General features: G+C 37.4%; 2 protein-coding genes across 6 annotated transcripts; both read right to left on the reverse strand.

The window, feature by feature from the left end:
• Window positions 1–4,345: 4,345 nt before the first annotated feature.
• Window positions 4,346–5,555, reverse strand: LOC137718781 (probable carboxylesterase 12). The gene has a single exon (XM_068458315.1). It carries the CDS (start codon window positions 5,479–5,481, stop codon window positions 4,549–4,551), a length of 933 nt encoding a protein of 310 aa, XP_068314416.1. The 5' UTR covers window positions 5,482–5,555; the 3' UTR covers window positions 4,346–4,548.
• A 9,907-nt stretch (window positions 5,556–15,462) lies between these two features.
• LOC137717849 (uncharacterized) lies at window positions 15,463–18,508 on the reverse strand. Of its 5 annotated transcripts, none has more exons than XM_068457341.1 (2): window positions 18,228–18,508; window positions 15,463–16,852 (listed from the first exon to the last, which is right to left on the reverse strand). In XM_068457341.1, exon 2 carries the CDS (start codon window positions 16,841–16,843, stop codon window positions 15,749–15,751), a length of 1,095 nt encoding a protein of 364 aa, XP_068313442.1. In that variant the 5' UTR covers window positions 16,844–16,852; window positions 18,228–18,508; the 3' UTR covers window positions 15,463–15,748. The 5 variants fall into 5 exon arrangements, with proteins under 5 accessions (XP_068313442.1, XP_068313438.1, XP_068313440.1 ...); XM_068457337.1 differs by having other exon boundaries at window positions 15,463–16,856; XM_068457339.1 differs by having other exon boundaries at window positions 15,463–17,674.
• Window positions 18,509–18,650: the final 142 nt, after the last annotated feature.

Raw genomic sequence — 18,650 nt, forward strand, 5'->3', positions numbered from 1 at the left:
GATCTGAAATGTCTCAGGGTATTAGATGCAAGCACATGTGAGAAGTTGTACAGGAATCTCGTTGTCTACCTGAGTAGGTGTACTCAATTTTTAGTTGGGGAGCTATTATCGTTCAATGGGGATCTTGTGCAAAAGTTCTGCCTTGTAACCATGGCTGAGTGTGTCAAGTCATCAATAAAAGATACAATCTTCAAGGTAGCCTATGTTTTGATTTTATAGTTGTGATTCATAAAAAATTTCATGCATGTATCTAATCAGTAACTGTCTTTTGTTAATACAGTTTGCCCGTACGATGTGTTCATCTTTGTTCTTGTCTCGAGATGACAGATTCACGCTCTCTCGCATCTTATTTTGCTTGTTGGACTCCCTTGTCCACGAATGTGAGGTAACACTGAGTTTTAAATGTATATTTTAAGATTAAAGAATGTGGTTTGACTAAGATGTAATCATCAGTGCCCATGTCAATGTTTAGTTTCAAGGTATTCACTTGAAGGCTGAGCCAGTTTGTATTAGAAATGTTGACCTCTATTTCAACTAAATGGCAGAAATATGATTGCATGTTTTTATTTGTAATTCTTGAACTTCGAGATACCATACAATGATTAAGCTAAAAAGGTTGCCATATCTTCTGGATTCAAAGTGCTTTGCCCCTTTTGAAAATGTATGATGTCTTGGGAATTAGACATCGGATCATGCAGATTTTTTATATGTTGTATCTACTTGGTATGTTTTATTCCTCTGATTTGATTACCATTGTTTTGTTAAGACAGAGCATACTTGGTTTCTTAATTGTATTACAATGCTTTTTTTTTTTTTTGGGTCAACATCGCATTACAATGTTATAGTGAAATTTCCATTTCATATGCATAGACTTTTAGTACATTATATTGTCTCTTTTACTGAGTTACATCTTGATGTAAACTTTTTATTTATTTGAGCACCTCATAACAAATGTTGCCTTGAACCTTATATACAATTTCTTTCCTTTTGGAGGTGATGCTATGTTCGTTTGAACCATTTGGAGATAATTACTTATGGAATTGAATTAGTCAGCTGCTCATTGCATTTCTGTAAACTTTTGGCAGGCTAAAGTGGAAAATACAGGAAAAGAGTTTATTGAAATTATTGCTTATTGTGCCAAGAAATGTCAAACTACAAACCCAAACCTTTGCGGTATTGTTGGATCCCATTTAAATAAATTAGCAGGTGATTTCCATCAGGTGTCTTATTTATGTAGTTTGCTCATAAAAATTTCAGTAAACTGGCACTCGTTTACAGTATTTGCATTTTGTGTTGTAATTTAAAATACAGCCTTTTTTGTGCAGGTTGGAGCACCTTTTCATTTGATTCTGAGGGTTTATGCCACTGGATTGCACTTTATTGATCGCAGTATGAAGTCAAAAATTAGTCATCTTCAATCATTTGAAGGTGCAGTTAGAGTTTTGTTTGATGATGGGGACGCAATGAATCGTTTGTCCGATTTGCTTGGTTCATGGAGAAGTTTTTTCCAATTTGACTGCAGACGACCCTTTGTTATCCAATTCACAGTTGAGTTCGGACAATGGGGAATACTTGATTCAAATGCAGGACAGAAAGAACTATCTTCTGTCTTATTTTAATGCATTGAAATTCTTATGCCGGCCGCTTACAGAGGTAGTAAATTCAGGAAGGAAACAGATTATTACAAATAATGAAGCTGCTTCTGTTTCTACTGAATTGTGCCATATCCAGGGTACATTCCATCAGTTTTGTTTTCTTTCTCTGCAAATGTGAGTCAACGATAAGCTTCAGTGTTTTCATTTCTTTGAGTATTATGTACTCATGACTGAAGTTGCCTGGTCTTCTTAATCCACAATTTCTTCAGTCTTTTCCCTAAATACCATCTCACAAGATCACAGTCAGTTGATGTTATAAGATGTATCTGAAATATGTTTGTGCCTAGGTGCAGATGTACATATGACGTGGATAGAGATGGATTTGATGGAAACAGCACCCTTGATGTTGCTCTGGCTGCTTTTACCCTCGCCATCATAACAAAGCTGAACATGCAGGTTGTCATTCTTATGATATAATACTGAAATGGTCCGAGTTATTTGTTTTCTCATAAGTGAAATATTTATTTCTTATGACTCTTGTACAGCACAATCTTTATATGTGCAAACTAGGTAATTTGCTTGCCTTTTTCTTGTTTCACAAGAGTGCAAATACTTGAAAATATCATCACCGGTGCTTGGATTCAACCTCATGGTCTAAAGCATCCATATGTCTCTCTGTACAATACCGGGATACATTTGTACCAAAACAAGGAGCTAAAAGAGGTATTCTTTTACAGAATGATATATCTATGACTGGATGGCATATGATGTAAATGAGAAGCATTATTTTTAGTCTAAAGTAATGTTGGGTTCTATTATATTCTACTTGTTTTCTTCATTGTACTAGGCTCTGTAAGTGCTCTTATGTCTTGAATAAATTCTTGCCACACATCCATTCTAAACATTGAACCATTTCTAGTTTGAAGTTGTATTTTCTACAACCATTTTATACCATTAGCTTTAGTAGTTTAGTTTGCTTCTATATTTCATCAGAACTATTTTGTTTTTAGTTCCAAAAATGATTCCCGCTGCATGGTTTGAGGTCCCATGTTAGATAGTTTTGGTCTTTTTTTTTTCTTTTACATTGTGTTTGGTAATTATAGGTAGTAGAAATATAGAAAGCTAGAAGGATTTAATCAATTTACAACAGATGTGATAGAAATATAGGATCACTCCTTACTATAATTCAAGCTTCTAGTTGATTATCTGCATATGTACTTTCATTTGAACTCGATAGATTTGCAGACAAGGCACTGCTTTATCTCTCATTTACTGAACTTTTTATTTTTATAAGTTAGCTTTATATACATCTAGGCTCTTGCTTTGTTGAAATATGTTTCACTTTTGTCCTAATTAAACCAGATTCAAGGAAATTTTCTGTTATTTTTTAATGTTTCTTTTTGTTCCTGTAATATCACTTTGTACGGGAAACTTTTTTATTTCAATCTTATAGGATAGGAATGCAGCTGTTTGATTGTTCTGTGTATTTCTGTTTGGATGTTGTAGTTGTATCTGGCTCATTTATTGGTGTAGGCAGGTGTTTAGTTCTTTAGGGGTAGTGGATGTGTTTGTCCACTAGATTGCATGCCTCCTTTCTTTTAATGAAATCTAATTTCCTATGAAACAATAAAACCACTTTTGTACCGTTTTTGTACTTTATAATTCTTTTGGAGGCCTTTCTTTTGTTAACTTTGTAAAGTACCGATGCAGGCATCAGATTCATTTAACTTACGTTGTAAGGCATCATGGACTCGTGTTAAACGTCTTTGTGAGATGTTTGCACACAAACAGAAGGTGTCCCAGGTTGATCTGCCAGAAGATGCCATTGTAGATTTTGTTTAATGAGTGCTGTACGAGAAGTGCTTTTCCTTTGGATGTTCTTAATGACTTGCACAGTTATGATGTGGAAAGAACATTATTAGAGAGCTTTGAAAATTGGCCTATTTCTGCGAACTTGTTTAGGAGGCTGCCAGGACCTATTGCTGTGGTGAAGCAGTGGGTTAAGGTATCATCTGAGAGTTTCCTTTACTTTTCGTATTGTGTTTACTTAACATCATCTAATCATCAAATGTCAACACAAAATCTCAAATAATCTTAAAATTTTGTATCAATGAACATGCTGCGGTATCTCACTTTTATGCCATATCTAGATGGAATGTAAACGTTACAAGGATGTGAATGTCGACGATGATGCTCAAACTTTATACAGTTTGTTATTGTCTTGTAAGAAATTCCCAAAGAAGATACGCGAAATTGTTTTGGAACAGGTTAGAACATTTTATATCTCTTTTCTGTTGGAGTTCATTAAATATTTATCCTTTTTCTATTTAAAAAGGGAAGGGCATTAAGGCTGTCTGGAATCAGAGGTCAGAAGGACTGTATTCAGTGTTTATCAGATGCAATATGTTTACTTGTAAGTAATTTTGATTTTAGTTTTTGTGTTTTTGTTTATTTTTCTTTTTATGAATCTCAATAACTCGCCTTTTGCGGGTAACGCTTTGTTTGTTTGGAAGTTGGATTTCTTGCTGACATTAATAAGTGAGTGTGATTGCATCACCCAACTTGGTCCTTCAAAGCAGTTGCAAGGAAAAAGTGAGTGTGATTGTCCTGATACTTTCAGTAAGAGGGATTTTCTATTGGATTTAAAAAGTTGTGAGGTCGTTTTTGGGTGTGATGTAACGTGCATTTGCAGCAAAACTATGTTGGAATCATGACATGTTTGGCAATTCAAAGCAATAACTTTAGTTCTAGTAAAATGGATAATGTATACCTGTAGTCTACAATACAATGGATAATGCTTATGATAACACGAAAAAATTGCATCATCTGAGGGTTGCTGTATGAGGATAATATATGCTTGTATATGTATATTTTATAATACCATGGATAATTCTTGTTATAACACAAAAATTACATCATCTGACCGTTTTTGTCACCATAAGATCCCATATCTTCACACTTGGGCCGTAGATGAGTCTTGATTTATGAAAAAAACCACCTTTCTCACCAAGTCCACAGCTTTGTCACAACTTGGGTTAAACAAATGAAAGACGTGGCCCTCCCCTTCACTCTCCACAATCTCAACCACCCCACCATACCCACTCTTCTTCAATGCCTCGTAGTATGCCCAGCCCCTGTCCCTCAAGAAATCCTTCTCAGCCACGAAAACCAACACCCTCCCACACCCAATCTCACCCAATTTCGGATCCTTACCCGGCCACACCCTCGCGTCATCCGACCCCTCACATGTCGGATAAATAACCTCCAACAACTTACCGGGCTTGTCATTCACGAAGAAGGGGTGAAACAAAATCATCCCCACTATCCTGGTGCCACTCAAACCGTAGAGCCCGGCCTGGCGCATCACGTGATGCGTCAGAGTGGCACCGGCGCTGTCGCCACCTATAAAAACACGGTCAAAGTCAACGCGATCGTTGAGCCAGGCCTCGGGCCCGTTACGATTGGAATGGGCCGCGGCCCATTGGACTGCATCCCAGGAGTCTTCAAAAGCAACGGGGAGTGGGTGCTCCGGCGCCCGCCTGTAGTGCACCGACAAAGCCACGACGTTCGCTTCGGAAGCCAGTAACGAGACGTGGTTGTGGTAGAGAGGAGAGTAGGGGGACTCGATGACGAAAGCGCCGCCGTGGATGAAAATAAGGAGAGGGAGTTTGCGGGTTGGGTCGGGGAGCTTGGGGAGAAAGACGCGGGCAGAGAGCCCGGATTGTGGCGAGAGGACGATGTCTTTGGATTGCACCCCGGTTGTCGGGTCGGTGGAGGGTGGGACGGTTTCGGTGCCCATGAGTCTCTCGGTTCGGCCGTCCTTATAGATTCGGAAGAGGGTGGGGAACTCGAATGATACTTCGCTGCTGGAGGGTTTAGAGTCCATCGGAGTCGCCGGAGATATTTTGTTTTGTTTTGTAATTGGGTTTTCGGGTTTTTTATGGAAGAAAATGAGGTGAATGCTTTTTGACTTGTTGCGTAAGATGATAAAACGGAATGACTTGTTGCGTAAGATGATGAAACGGAATAATCTGCGGTTGGTTAAGTATGCGTACAGATGGCGTTTCGCTAGCAAATGGATCTTGTTTCTGTCGACCAATGATTTTCTATAATAAATTGAAATTGATCAAATATGAAAGACAAGAATTATGACCGTACAACTTCTTTGTTATGAACGTTTTGGCTTTGGGTGATAAGATCATGAATGCCCGTTCTTTGCCGTGGGTTTTAAGAATAACATTTAAGACAATATTATTAACTTATAAATAAATTTGAGGATAAATCCTTATTTTTTATTCTTATGTTTCGTGGTTTTCAATATTTAGTACATCAAATTTTTTTCGACCTAGAGTTATACCTAAATTGTAAATTTTGGGACAATCTCGTACATCTGTTAGTCAAACTGTTAAATCTCCTGTTATTTGTGACGTGGCGTCCATGTGGACAATGATTGGGTGCCATGTGGGTCCACGTGGAATTTTATTTTTAAGTGTCCACGTGGAATTTTATTTTTAAGTGGCGTTGAGTGAAAAAAAAAAAATTTACGGGTTCAAAAAAGAATTTTCCCGCCCAAAGTTTTTTTCCAACAAACCTTACATTTTTTCCCGCCAAAATTTTTTGGAAAAAAAAAAAAAATTAAATAGGGAAAAAACAACAACTTTCTATTCCAAATCTACAAATTCAATTCCAAACAAACTTTGAATTCTAAATCTGCAAATTCATCATTTAAACTATCAACAAAGTTCAATTGTCAACAACTTTCAATTCACAACAAAGTTCAATATACATCCTCCAATTCACACAAAAGTATCAACATACCACAACTTTTAGAACTAATGGGTCAAGGTGTTATTCCAAAAACACTAAAGATCTGTCCAAAACACTAATGGATCAACTTTAACAACTAATTGAACTCTACCCAAAACACTAAAGATTTATCGGAAAGTTTCCAAAAAAAACTAAGTGCATAACAGAATGAATCCTTAAACAACCTAAAGCATTAAAGCAGCATCATGGAACATTCCTCCTCCTTTTTTGACCTCTTGCAATAGACTTTGAAGTGGTTTAAGAGACTTGAGTTGGTTGAGATGAAGGTTGTGGAGCTTCCTGAGTGCATGGCTGCGATGATTGAGAGGGTTGTGATGCCTTAGATGTTGAGGCCTAAGTAAAGAACCCATATAGCATTAGCACTGACAGATACTACACTTCACAATTAACAAATTCACTTAAGAAATGAAAAATCAACAAAAAATATCAAAATTATACCTCATTTTTCTTGCTTTTTCTTCCTTTTCTAGCAGCTGAAGGAGGATGAGTGGTAGGGCATCTGGCCTTGTTGTGTCCTGAGGCCTTGCAAACTCTACACTTCACACTTTTTTGCCCTCTCTTGCTTAACCTAAATTCATTTTCATCACCCTCCCTATGTCTTCTCTTTTTTGGTCTCCCCGACTACCTTTTAAAAGTTGGAAGAAGAATGCATTTGTTTTCAGATGGCTCCCAAAATTTCATGCCTTGGACAGGTTGAATCAAGTTTTCGTAAGCTTCAAAGTACTTCTCCTTCTTGTACCAAGAGGAAACAAATTCCTTAGGCTGTCTTCTTACATAATAGATGGCCAAGCAACCATATATGCAAGGAAAGCCTGTCAAATCCCATTTTCTGCATGAGCAAGTGCACCCATTCAAATCCACCACAAATATATTGCCTCTGCCCTCATCCACTTCAAAATTTTCTCCTCCAAACCATGTAGCTATAGTGTGTGAGTTTTTCAGTTTGTACTCCTCCAACTTCTTCTCGATTTTTGGGCAGATAGTTCCTTTATCCTTCCTCATTGCATCTCTTCTCAACCATATCATCTTCATCAATAAAACTCTTTATAATTTCCAACATGGTAATAATAGGCTTGTCCCTAGACCTTAGGATAAAAGAATTGAAGCTCTCACAGAGGTTGTTTAAGAGAATGTCACACTGAGTGTGTGTCTCAAAGTGTGACCTACTCCAATGCAAGGCTGGTCTTTTCTCCAACCATTTATAAGCTTCTTCATTCAGCCTATTCACCTCAGCCATACTCTCTCTAAAATCAGCAAGGGTTGTTGCCTTGGCAGCATTCCACAAGGTCATATGCCTTGTAGTTGGTGTATAAGTGCCTAACAAAGAACCGATAATTACAATTCGGCAACACCTTCTCAAAAGTTGATATTAAACCTTTTTGTTTGCCAGAAATGAAAGTCCAAGCATGCTGGTTCACAATTCCCAAGTCAGCAGCTAGCAGTTCCAGAAACCAAACCCAACTGTCATTGTTCTCGAGCTCTATTATAGCATATGCAATAACCCAAGTTTGGTTATTTGCATCCATTCCCATTACAGATAGTAACTGGCCCTTGAACACTCTCTTCAAGTGACAACCATCCAACCCTACAAGCTGCCTACCTCCATACTTAAATCCATTTTTGCAAGCCCCCAAACAAATATAAATCCTCTAAAATATCACATGAGCATCATCATAGGGCAACACCTTCATCTGAACTGTGCTACCCGGGTTTGTCCTCTTAAGCTCATCACAGCACTCCCACAACTTTGTGTACTGATCCATGTTACTCCCCTAAAGGATTTTCAAACACTGTGCTTTCATTATGTAGGTTGTCTTGAGGTGGATCTCAACCATTATTTCCTCCTTCACTATCTCCATAAATGTAGTGATGGGCATGCTTAGGTTGAGTATGAACTTGTCCACATACCTTTTCACAAGCCATGCCACTTTGCAGTTAGGATTTTCCCTCCAAATACTCAGACATTCATGTTTCCCAACATAGGTTTTCACGTGCATTGAATCTTCATTGTACATCCTGGAAGCATACAGTTTCCATGGACAGTTTTTCTCACACCTTGCACTAATCTTCCATTTCTCATTCCCTTTTAGCTTAATAGAAGGTGCATCATGCTTAATGGAGTGAGACCATGTTGCCTCTCTCAACTGTGCAGTATCTCTAAACTTCAATCCATTTTCAAACTTTGGATCATCCCTATCGGCTTCTTCAATAAACTCAGGGTAGATGACATTCTCATCACAGTCTGAACCTGAATCGTCAACACTGTGCAGGCCATCTGAGTCTTATCTATCATCATCAAGGGGAAAGTCTTCTACATCTCTTGCATCAATAACGTCTTCTGGATGTTGGTTCCCAACCCCTTCACCCTTTTCAGCATCTCCAACGACACTTTCTACAGTTGTATCATCTACTGCACGACGATCATCATCTTCCAAATTGTAGTCACTGTCCACAAACTCACTATCTGTAGTGTCATCATCTGCATTTACTGCCACAAATAATGCATATTTGTTAAAAACCTAAACTTTGCAAAAATAATTGAATATTGAAATTAAAATTGTAAAAATAAATGTTTCAAAAATTTTACCTTCATTAGCTTCTACTTTGGTCCCTTCATTAACTTCTTCAGCTTCGTAACCTTCTTCAGTTTCATCACCTTCATTATCAGCATTGAGAGGACTATCTTCAGCCTCATATCGACTTCCTTGTCCTCCTTCTGTTGCTTCAGCCTCATGTTCATCATCACCATTGTAGGCTATGTCATATAAAAGACATAGCCGTTTTTCTAAGTCATCCGCACCCCTTTTTGCTCTACCCTTCTTTAGTTTTGATCCACTTCCCCTTGTAATCGAAATCGCCACCCTCGATTCCTCAATATATTCTATAATGACACCTTTTTTAATATGGCACTCTCATCTAGATTCATCAAAAGCTTATGTTTCAAGGTTGCTTGCTTCGGACTTAGATGTTCTAGGTACATTTCTATTTCCCTAACCCCTGGAACATACTTGCACATTTCACCCACATTTTGATCCCGTTCAATAAACCTTAATCCTTCCCAATAAGACATTCCAAGAATCCTATAGTGATACAACATAAACCCATCATATCCTAACTCCTTAACCACATCAATCTCGAAAAGAAAAAAAACATGAAGTCTTTGACTACATAATCAAACCAAGCCTCAAACCCTCCCGTATACGCACTTTCAGACCATTTCCCACCGTGGTTAATTTTAAGGCTAAATAATTCGGGCATGCCTGCAAAGTCAAGGAGAAAGGTGAAAACAACATATAATCCTGGAGGCACATGGGGAAAAAGGTGAAAACACTAGTAGGACCATGAGGAAAAAAGTTGAAAACAAAACCATGGGGACCACGATTAAAGACAAAACCACATGCACAACCCACTACAAAACACAATTCCAGAAACCATAGAAAAAAATGGGATTGGAATTCACAGATCCCTAATCCTTAAATTCAAAATTGAAAAATCAGAAAACCTAAACCCATATTATCTACACTTCGAAAAAGGTAGGTTACTTACAATAAAGTGGTGTTTCACCCACTTCGATCCTCCTTTTTTCCCACCCCATCGTCATCGATGGCTTCATGACAATCTTTCCCATAAACATGTACGCAACGTACGACAGTGTGCGAGGTGGAGCAATGGCGAGGTCGAGTGACGGCCCGTTGGTAGGTTTCGAACGGAGATGGGGGGTCTCGATTTTCTGGGGGAGTGAAAAGTGATCATTTTTTCACTTTTTCTAGGGGAGATGGGGGGTCGCAATTTATGAATTTTGATTTTTTTTTTTTTTTTTTTTTACTCAATGCCACTTCAAAAAAAAAAACAATTTCCACGTGGCGCCCAATCATTGTCCACATGGGCACCACGTCACAATTAACGGGAGACTCAACAGTTTGACTAACGAATATATGAGACTGTCCCAAAATTTACACTTTAAGTATGACTCTAGGACGAAAAAGACTTGATGTACTAAATGTTAAAAATTACGAAACATAAGGGTAGTCAACAGAGATTTACCCTAAATTTTATATATCAATGTTTATATATACGTTGTTTGAAAAGGTAAATTAGCAACATATATAGTGATCAAAAGATTAACAATATTAAATTGCTCATTATTCGAAATATTTAGATAGACTATGAACATGTTACTGAATCTAGATTCTCTTACTTCACTGTTTCTAGCTCATCTTCATCTTCATGATGTTGAGGTTTACGATTTCAACTAGTTTCTACAAATTTTGAAAAAAATGAATTGTTAGTACGGACACATAGGAAAACAAAAAGAGGGCATATATGTAAAACTGAGATAGAGTTCATTTGTGATCCTGAAGGTGCAAACGAATTTTTGTTTCCCTCTATTTTCATATAAATGAGTAACATGTAAGGAATGTTAAAATAGAGAAGACATTGATGTACAATGTTGTACTGGAGAATGGCATATATGTAGAATAATATCCTAGAAGATGGTGGACTGGAGAACCAAATTGTCTTATAGCATGCTTCTCAATAGTTTTAAAAATGGATTGGATTCCTATATTTCAGCAATTGGCACTTTAAGATAAGACGGTTGTATTTAAAAATAAATGATCATATACATACTACTATGTCAGAAGGGTTGAGACTTTTACCTCAGTATAAAAATTGAAATTCCTATTTCTAAAAGAAATTGAAGACAAATTAAGATTAGATTATAAATTGAACATATAGTAAGAGTAAATTCAACGTTACTTTCTCAGGAACTAAATTATTGTGTATCAACGCATATCATCATTTTTTAACATCTCACATCTCTTACGTCACAGTATCACTAAATTTGGAATTAAATTTACGCTTAGAAGTTTTCAACATCACCTAATCCATCATAGAAAGTCAGAGATCTCAAATTAATTTTTGTAGGACTTTAGACTTCAGATGAAGTGTATCAATATAAAATAGATAGCCAAACGTTCTCAAAGGCACCCTCTCTGTATTACATCCACATACAAATGATCCCCTCTTGAATTCACATATATAAACAGAAATTTTTATGGAATCAAAGACGCATACTTTTATAATTACATTAAATTTTCAAAACCACCTTTAAATATTCTATAAAAAAATAAAAATAAATCTTAGAAATGCATATCAGTTCAAGGTTTCAAGTTCTCAGAATGAGGAATTACTTATTAGAACAGTTAATTCTCTGCTCCTTTTGAATGAATCGAGCATACCATTTGAAAACCAGTGTAACTTATATCCATACTGCCTAAACCATTGAACCAAAACAGGATAATTTCACGGAAAATTTTCCTTTTTTTTCTTACTTTTGAATGAATCAAGCATGGCATTTTTAAGGCTTTGTATAAAAGATTATACAAACCAACTAAAAATCCCATTTTTTTCCTACTTTTGAATGAATGAAAAGCAATGTAACTTTGGTCCTAAAAACAAATTCACAAACCACAGACACAGTCATCAACTAAATTGCAATTTCAAAACAAAAGTAACTTTTGTTCTTGGAACCAAGAACCACATATGCATACCAAAAACCCAAACCTTATTTTCTAGACATAGAGGTCAAAATCTAAATGAAGGAAAGTCTACCTTCTCAAGGTGTAATTCTTCACTTGGCATTACACCCTCCCTGATCCTCTAGACATGGTACACTGCAATGCTTGCCAACCATTGCAAGTTCCACAGTTCCTGCACTTGAAGACTGCAGTTAAGAAATCACCCAACTTCAATACACTATGAACCTAGTAATGTCATCAAGCTCACCAGGGTCAGCTTGTCTTTATTAAAAAGGAAAATTATGTCTTGGCTATTTCTGTGATATTTAACCTAAATAACGGTGCAATAAATAACTTAAGCCTGAAATGTTCCAAGCCTCTAGTCCTACATGTAGTCTCATTAAAAATTGTGGATGTTGACTAAACTGCCTAAAAAGTGGAGATTGGAACATCCAATTATCCATAATTTCTACAGGAATTATTTTGAATTTACGATCCCTTGTGTTCCATGTTTTTTCAAAGGGAGTTTTAGGACTTGGATTTCGTTCCTAATCTATGTAAAACTGTAAATAACAACTCTGCATTGAATTTGGATGTTACTGATTCAAGTTTCTTATATTACAAATCCAAGTATCTTCCTCTGTCTGTTGTCGTTTCGCTTTTATTTCTTCTATTACAAATCCAAGTGATCTGTTTTCTTTGTCATCTCCTTCTAAAACTCTCCGTGAAAACCATTGGGCTTCTTATTTTCATCAAGCTTCACTTGGCACTCATCTTAGTTGCCAATTTTTCACGAATATATCTGGGATATCTAATGTTCAACACCTTATAAACAATGAGGTATGTATACACACTTTGGTTCTTTTTATTTAGTCTACTTATATAAGCAATTAATCAAGCTACATGCATACTAATCAATCTATATGCCAGATTTTTAAACTTGGGGGCTTATATCAATTACTTGAATGTGGGTCTTAGCACCCAAGATAAATGCAGATGGTATATTATCGATCTGTTCTTGCGTAATTATGAACAAGTATTGTCTGCCACTTGAATATCCTGTTTAGTAGTGAAATGACCCATCATTTGGAATTACCTCCCTGATGCAAATGCATGCTGCCATTTGTTTTTAAAGTTTTCTAATCTTCATATTTTCTTCTGCTGATTAGCATTCCAGATTGTTGTATTTGCATAGCAACCTTAATGTTTGTTTCCTTTCTTTAACACATACTAATAAGTTAATTGTTCTTAAATCCTCAGGCTTCACTTGTTACTGGCTCAATTTGTTTGAGATCAGAAAAAAACGAATCTACTCAGGTTGTTTTTGTCACTATACAACATAGACAGTGTCTGTCGATGAACTATTCTAACATGATTTGTTTGTCCCTGATGCAGGCTTGCACCTGAGTCAATTCAACAACTTGAAGAATTTGTAACACTGTTTATCCCGCACGCCTTCTGTTGGAAGCATCTTTGCAACACTGGAGAAGAACTACCATCAAGATCAAGTTGTGAGTAATACTATGAAACCAGGACGCTTATCGCATGCCCTCTGTCAGGATGCTTATCGCATGCCCTCTGTGGGGAATTCTGAAACATTCCTCACCAGTGTCGGAAATTAGATGCACGAGGATGCGGCATATATTATCTGTATACATATAAGCACAAATCTATATGTTTCCATAAGTAACCTTTCATTTGAGTACCCTGCACAGGGGAAGGCTGGATGTGCACCCCCAGCTGAAGAATTGGCTGAAGCCTTGAAAAGCCACGACCTCGTTATATATATCGGCCATGGAAGTGGTATGTTTGATTATTCTGGCTTTTTTGTGTTTGGCATAAAAAGTTTTTAAAACGTCAAACTCAACATTTGTGCCCGTATGTCTTGTGGTACAGGGGTGAACTACATTCCCATGCATCAGATTCAGAGTCTGGAAAACTGCGCTGCTACTCTTTTGATAGGATGTAGTAGTGGTTCTCTGACACTGAATGGTTGTTATGTTCCACACGGTCCTGCACTATCTTATCTGCTAGCCGGTTCTCCTGTCACTATTGGAAATTTATGGGAAGTGACGGACAAGGATATTAACCGATTTGCAAAGGCCATGCTTGATGGTTGGCTAGAAGAAAGATCGAGTTCCTCTCAGGGTTGTGCCCAATGCAAAGTAGCAGAAGAATTTGAGGCCTTGTGCATTAGGGGCCGTCAAGGTAATGCCAAGAAATTCTCGAGAAAGAAATCGCCTGAAGCTTGTGGAAGTGATCCAACGACGATTTCTTGCGATCATAGGCCGAAGATTGGATCATTCACGAGTCAGGCTCGTGAAGCTTGCAGTCTCCCTTTCTTGATTGGAGCTCACCGGTATGTTATGGTGTGTTCCTACAGGCATACGGAGAAAAGATTCATAGCACCGTCATGTGGAAAATGGCATGCTCTCCAAGTTCATCAATGCCGCGGGCGAGCTTTAAGTTTCAAGTCTCCGATTTTAGCAACCAACTACAGGATGGAAACTTAAGGTGTGTGTTCTAGCAAGAATCAGCAAACATGTTGTCTAGTAAACATGTCAATACGCACTAATTTCCATTATTTTTCGTTTCAGCCATTTTTTAGAGCAGAGTTCGGAAATGCAGGTTAATGTGCAGTGTAAATGGAAGATGGAATTTGTACATAATTTTTCGTTCATAGTGTCATTTGCTTTGTTGTTGAACTATTAGAACACTGGGAGAGAAATCAAATGGTTGTTAAACTATTATTATTCATTTATATGTTTGATAAATCAAATTGCATTGAGGTGATGCCGTGGTGGCTAGTGTGGATGTGTTTCTCCTTATGCACTCGAGTTCATATTCCCCTCTCTACACTTTGATTGGTTTAATGCTATTATAGGAAAAATAATGGTTTTTTAAATTGATTTATGAGTGTTTTTTTTTTCTTTTTTTAAGACTTGATCTTGCTGTATTTTAAAAATGTGTTTCTAAGTTTTAAAATGAATGAATTATGTACTTTTAACTCAAAAATAATTTATCTTGAAATTGATTTATAGCGTTTTTAAGAAAATATTTATGGAACTAAACTTTAGTAACATTGCAATTGTATCTTGAAAAAGCATCCATAGAGCTTCTTAGAAGAAACACATAACTGATATTTTTTGCAGGAAGCACTTTCAATGCGTTTGGAATCCAAAAATATTTTCTCTAAAAACGCTTTTGGTCATTTTTAAAAGTATTTCCAAACCAACTCTTATTGCAGTGATTAAGATTTACAAATGTTTCTACCAAAATAAGATTTACAAATGTTAAAAACCAAGCGAGTAAAGTGAAATTTCAAATCCTGCCTATCAAAACAAATTCAGGCACATTGACCAAAATGGATTGTTGATACAAGGGTGAGGATCCTAGAAATCAATTCATCGGTCACCCTGCATCAGAAATCATTTTGAATTTTTTATTTAAAATTGAATACAAACATTATCTAACGAAAACTGAACGACTAGATGAATTGATTCCTAAGATCCTATCAAAGAGAATCCATATATCCTCATCCCAAGAGAGAGAACCACATACATGAAGAAAACTATATTCGTACATTGAATAAGGTAAAAAGTAAGGAGTAAAATTAGATTTTGAAAATATATTACACAACAGAACAAAGGGAAAAGGAACAACTTCATCTCCAATTTCCTTTTTTACAGCTATTCAATTTCAATGAGACTTAAATCCAATGCAAATCCGAGAAAGTTAAAATCATAACTTCTGTTTTTGTGCAATCACTACTAAATTTGTGTGCCTAAACAAGTGTTCCTAACTTCCTTATCTTTCATCACTGTTTCCTTCTCTACGCATACGTCTCCTCCCAGAACGTCCCAACAACACCCTGCCATGACGCCGAAGGCGGCTCGCGAAAGACATACCACCGCCGTCATCATCACCATCACTATCATTCCCTTCATCTTGATCAGAGGAATCCAAACCGCCAACAGGAGTTGTGTGCCGGAAGCCAGCAGCACTGTTGTCCAATGAGTGGTGGAAGGCCCTCTCAGGCGGTCTTAGACGTCTTGTCAGGTCAGTCCTTGATGGCCCAAATGCATGTAATAGGAAAAAGAAGTTCACCAGATTGCCATCGAATCCCAGCCCGAACCCCCCATTTCTTTCTGGAGCATCTGCATTAAAGCCACCATCCTCTTCGTCCATATCCAAACCATAATTATTTCCTTCAATTACATAATCTCCAAAAACCATTGCACCTGGCATGGAAGACTGGATTGTGCTCATCAGATCGTTCGTCTCACGCTCATGTTCAAGACTTCTCCATTTCTCTTCGAGGTCTGGATCCACTTCTCGTGGGCGCGCAGAGGGGTGCTCTTCCTTCACATGTCTTTTAAGCTCCTTGTAATTTCCGACAAATGAACAATTTTCTTGCATGCAGCTTCTCCTTTTTGTATTTAGATAATCTCGTGCTGGTTCAAGAACAGTCCAGCCCTTCACCTCGCCCCTACAGAGGGGGCATGCAAGTTCTGTGACTTCACACTTTTGTACTGGCCATCCAGCATCTGGTACCATAATTGGATCGTTGTTGGAGCCAAGCAATGGTTGTCCAAGATCAGATGACACAATTTTAGTATAAGCTTTCTTGTACTGGCCAAGACAATTGGAATGTCGGAAACTAGTTCCACACATGTAGGGACGGCAACCTTTGTCATGAGAAGAACAAAGGAGAAGAACAGCATTGTGAGGATACTCCATGCACACGGAACATGTTGCATCCTCCCAGTCTTTTTTTTCCAAATCTCTGCATTTCTTCGAGCACAGATCCTCCAATAGATCTTGACTGTTCCGCAATGGATATGGAGTTGGTCTGTATCGTCGGGAAGCAATTCTGCGTCGTCCCCGGCTGCCTTTTGCCATTTCTAAGATCTACCTGCAAATCACATTGCAAAAGTTATACCAGAACCATGACAGTCCAGATATACATACATGGAACTTTAAAATTATTCGGCTACAAATACACACACATACAGGACAAAAACCAGGAACGTCCACACCAACGTTAATAGAATAAAGTTCACCCTATTACTGCAGATGCCAATCCTGTGCTTCAATTGTCAAAGTCTCAAAGAAAAACAATATATCAGAACTTTAAATTCGAAAGGAATCCATAGTACGCATTTCAATCACCAATTTTTAGATCAGGTTATCTCATAAACACACCATACAAGTGGTCAAAAAGCACACACAGAAGCATCTCAACAGAATTTTTAAAGGAGTCTTACAGTAAGGACTACATCGATGTGTGAGTCAATACATAAAGGACGAATAAAGGACCAAACTGATGAGTTGGTAAAACATAAAGGACTGTTTGTGATAAAAACCCGTTTTCCTGAATACACTAGCAAATTTATTGTAGCAATTGAATTCTAAACTAGGACAATAACGTCGATAAGCCTTGAATTTGAAATCAACTATCAAACCCTATGAAGAAAGAACAAAGAACCCCCGAGATCAACTCTCTGATCAGTGATAACCACACTAGTATGAAATTGAATCTTGAATGATTGAACTACTAAAGTAAATAGATATCACCAAAAACTATGTGATTAGTGAAGATTAAAAACTTGGGCAGAGCCAGAAACAGCTTGAGCCTTGATTCGAAGCCAATTATACCCAGAAACACATGCACTTCATTCCAGCTAAAGATATAATCTTTCGCAATTGAAACTGAAAACCAGAAAGCCTCACCTGAGCCGCGGTCAGAGCAATTCCGGATCCAAAATAAGTCAGTTGCATACAATGGCAAGAGAAACAGAAACAGGTCAGAGATTTATACACAGACCAACGTGTTTAAGAAGTTAATAAATTAATCAAATAAAAACCCAAAGCTTGAGCAAAGCACATGGCAGCTGACCCTTCATCCATTTGAGAGAGATCCACAAAAATATTAATTAATATTCAAATTTAACTATATTAAGAATCTTTTGTAAAAATCCAATGAAAAAGGTGAAAATCTCCGATTTTGCTCAGAAATGAGAGTCGTAGACTTGTGGTTGCTCAATTTTGCACTCAAGGGATAACACAGCTTTCAAAATTCCAATTTTCCAATTTTTTTTATTTGAAAAGTAAACAAAAATGAAAAACAGAAGGAAGAGAGAATAACTACATAACTGAATGATTTTCCATGATTTTTCTAACATTTCCCGGCAACCAAACAGACTCTCAAGCTCAAGAATGAAGGAAGAACAAAAGTACAAAACCATCTGATAAGAGAGAAATTGAAAAAGCATAGCAATCGCACCAGAATTATATATGTACTATTCGAGTGTTGAAACTTCGGAGACGTTAAAGCGGGTCGGAGTAGGAGCAATTTGGATATGGATTTTGGATTTGGGAGAGAAGAAGGGGATTAGGGTTTCAGAGGAGGCGAAGCTAATACGCGATTGAGGGATAAGCGGGAGAGGGCGGGAGGCAGCGAAATGAAAAGCAAATAATCACAAAAGCTGTTCGTAGTCGCGAGGTTTATTTAATTTTCTAGAAAGAGAGAGGAGGAGAGAGAAAGCTCCAAGCTTTTCGTCAATTTCGAGTTATTTCTACGCTACTCTATCTCTCTCCTCCCTCATTTTCTCTCTCCTCTGATTTGTGATTGGAGACGTGGGGCAGCTGCTTTGATTTGGAATCCACGCGCTGCTTGGGCGGCTGGCGAGCACGCTCAGTTTCACCG

This window comes from Pyrus communis, chromosome 15 (assembly GCF_963583255.1).
Source record: "Pyrus communis chromosome 15, drPyrComm1.1, whole genome shotgun sequence".
Taxonomy (NCBI): Eukaryota; Viridiplantae; Streptophyta; class Magnoliopsida; order Rosales; family Rosaceae; genus Pyrus; species Pyrus communis.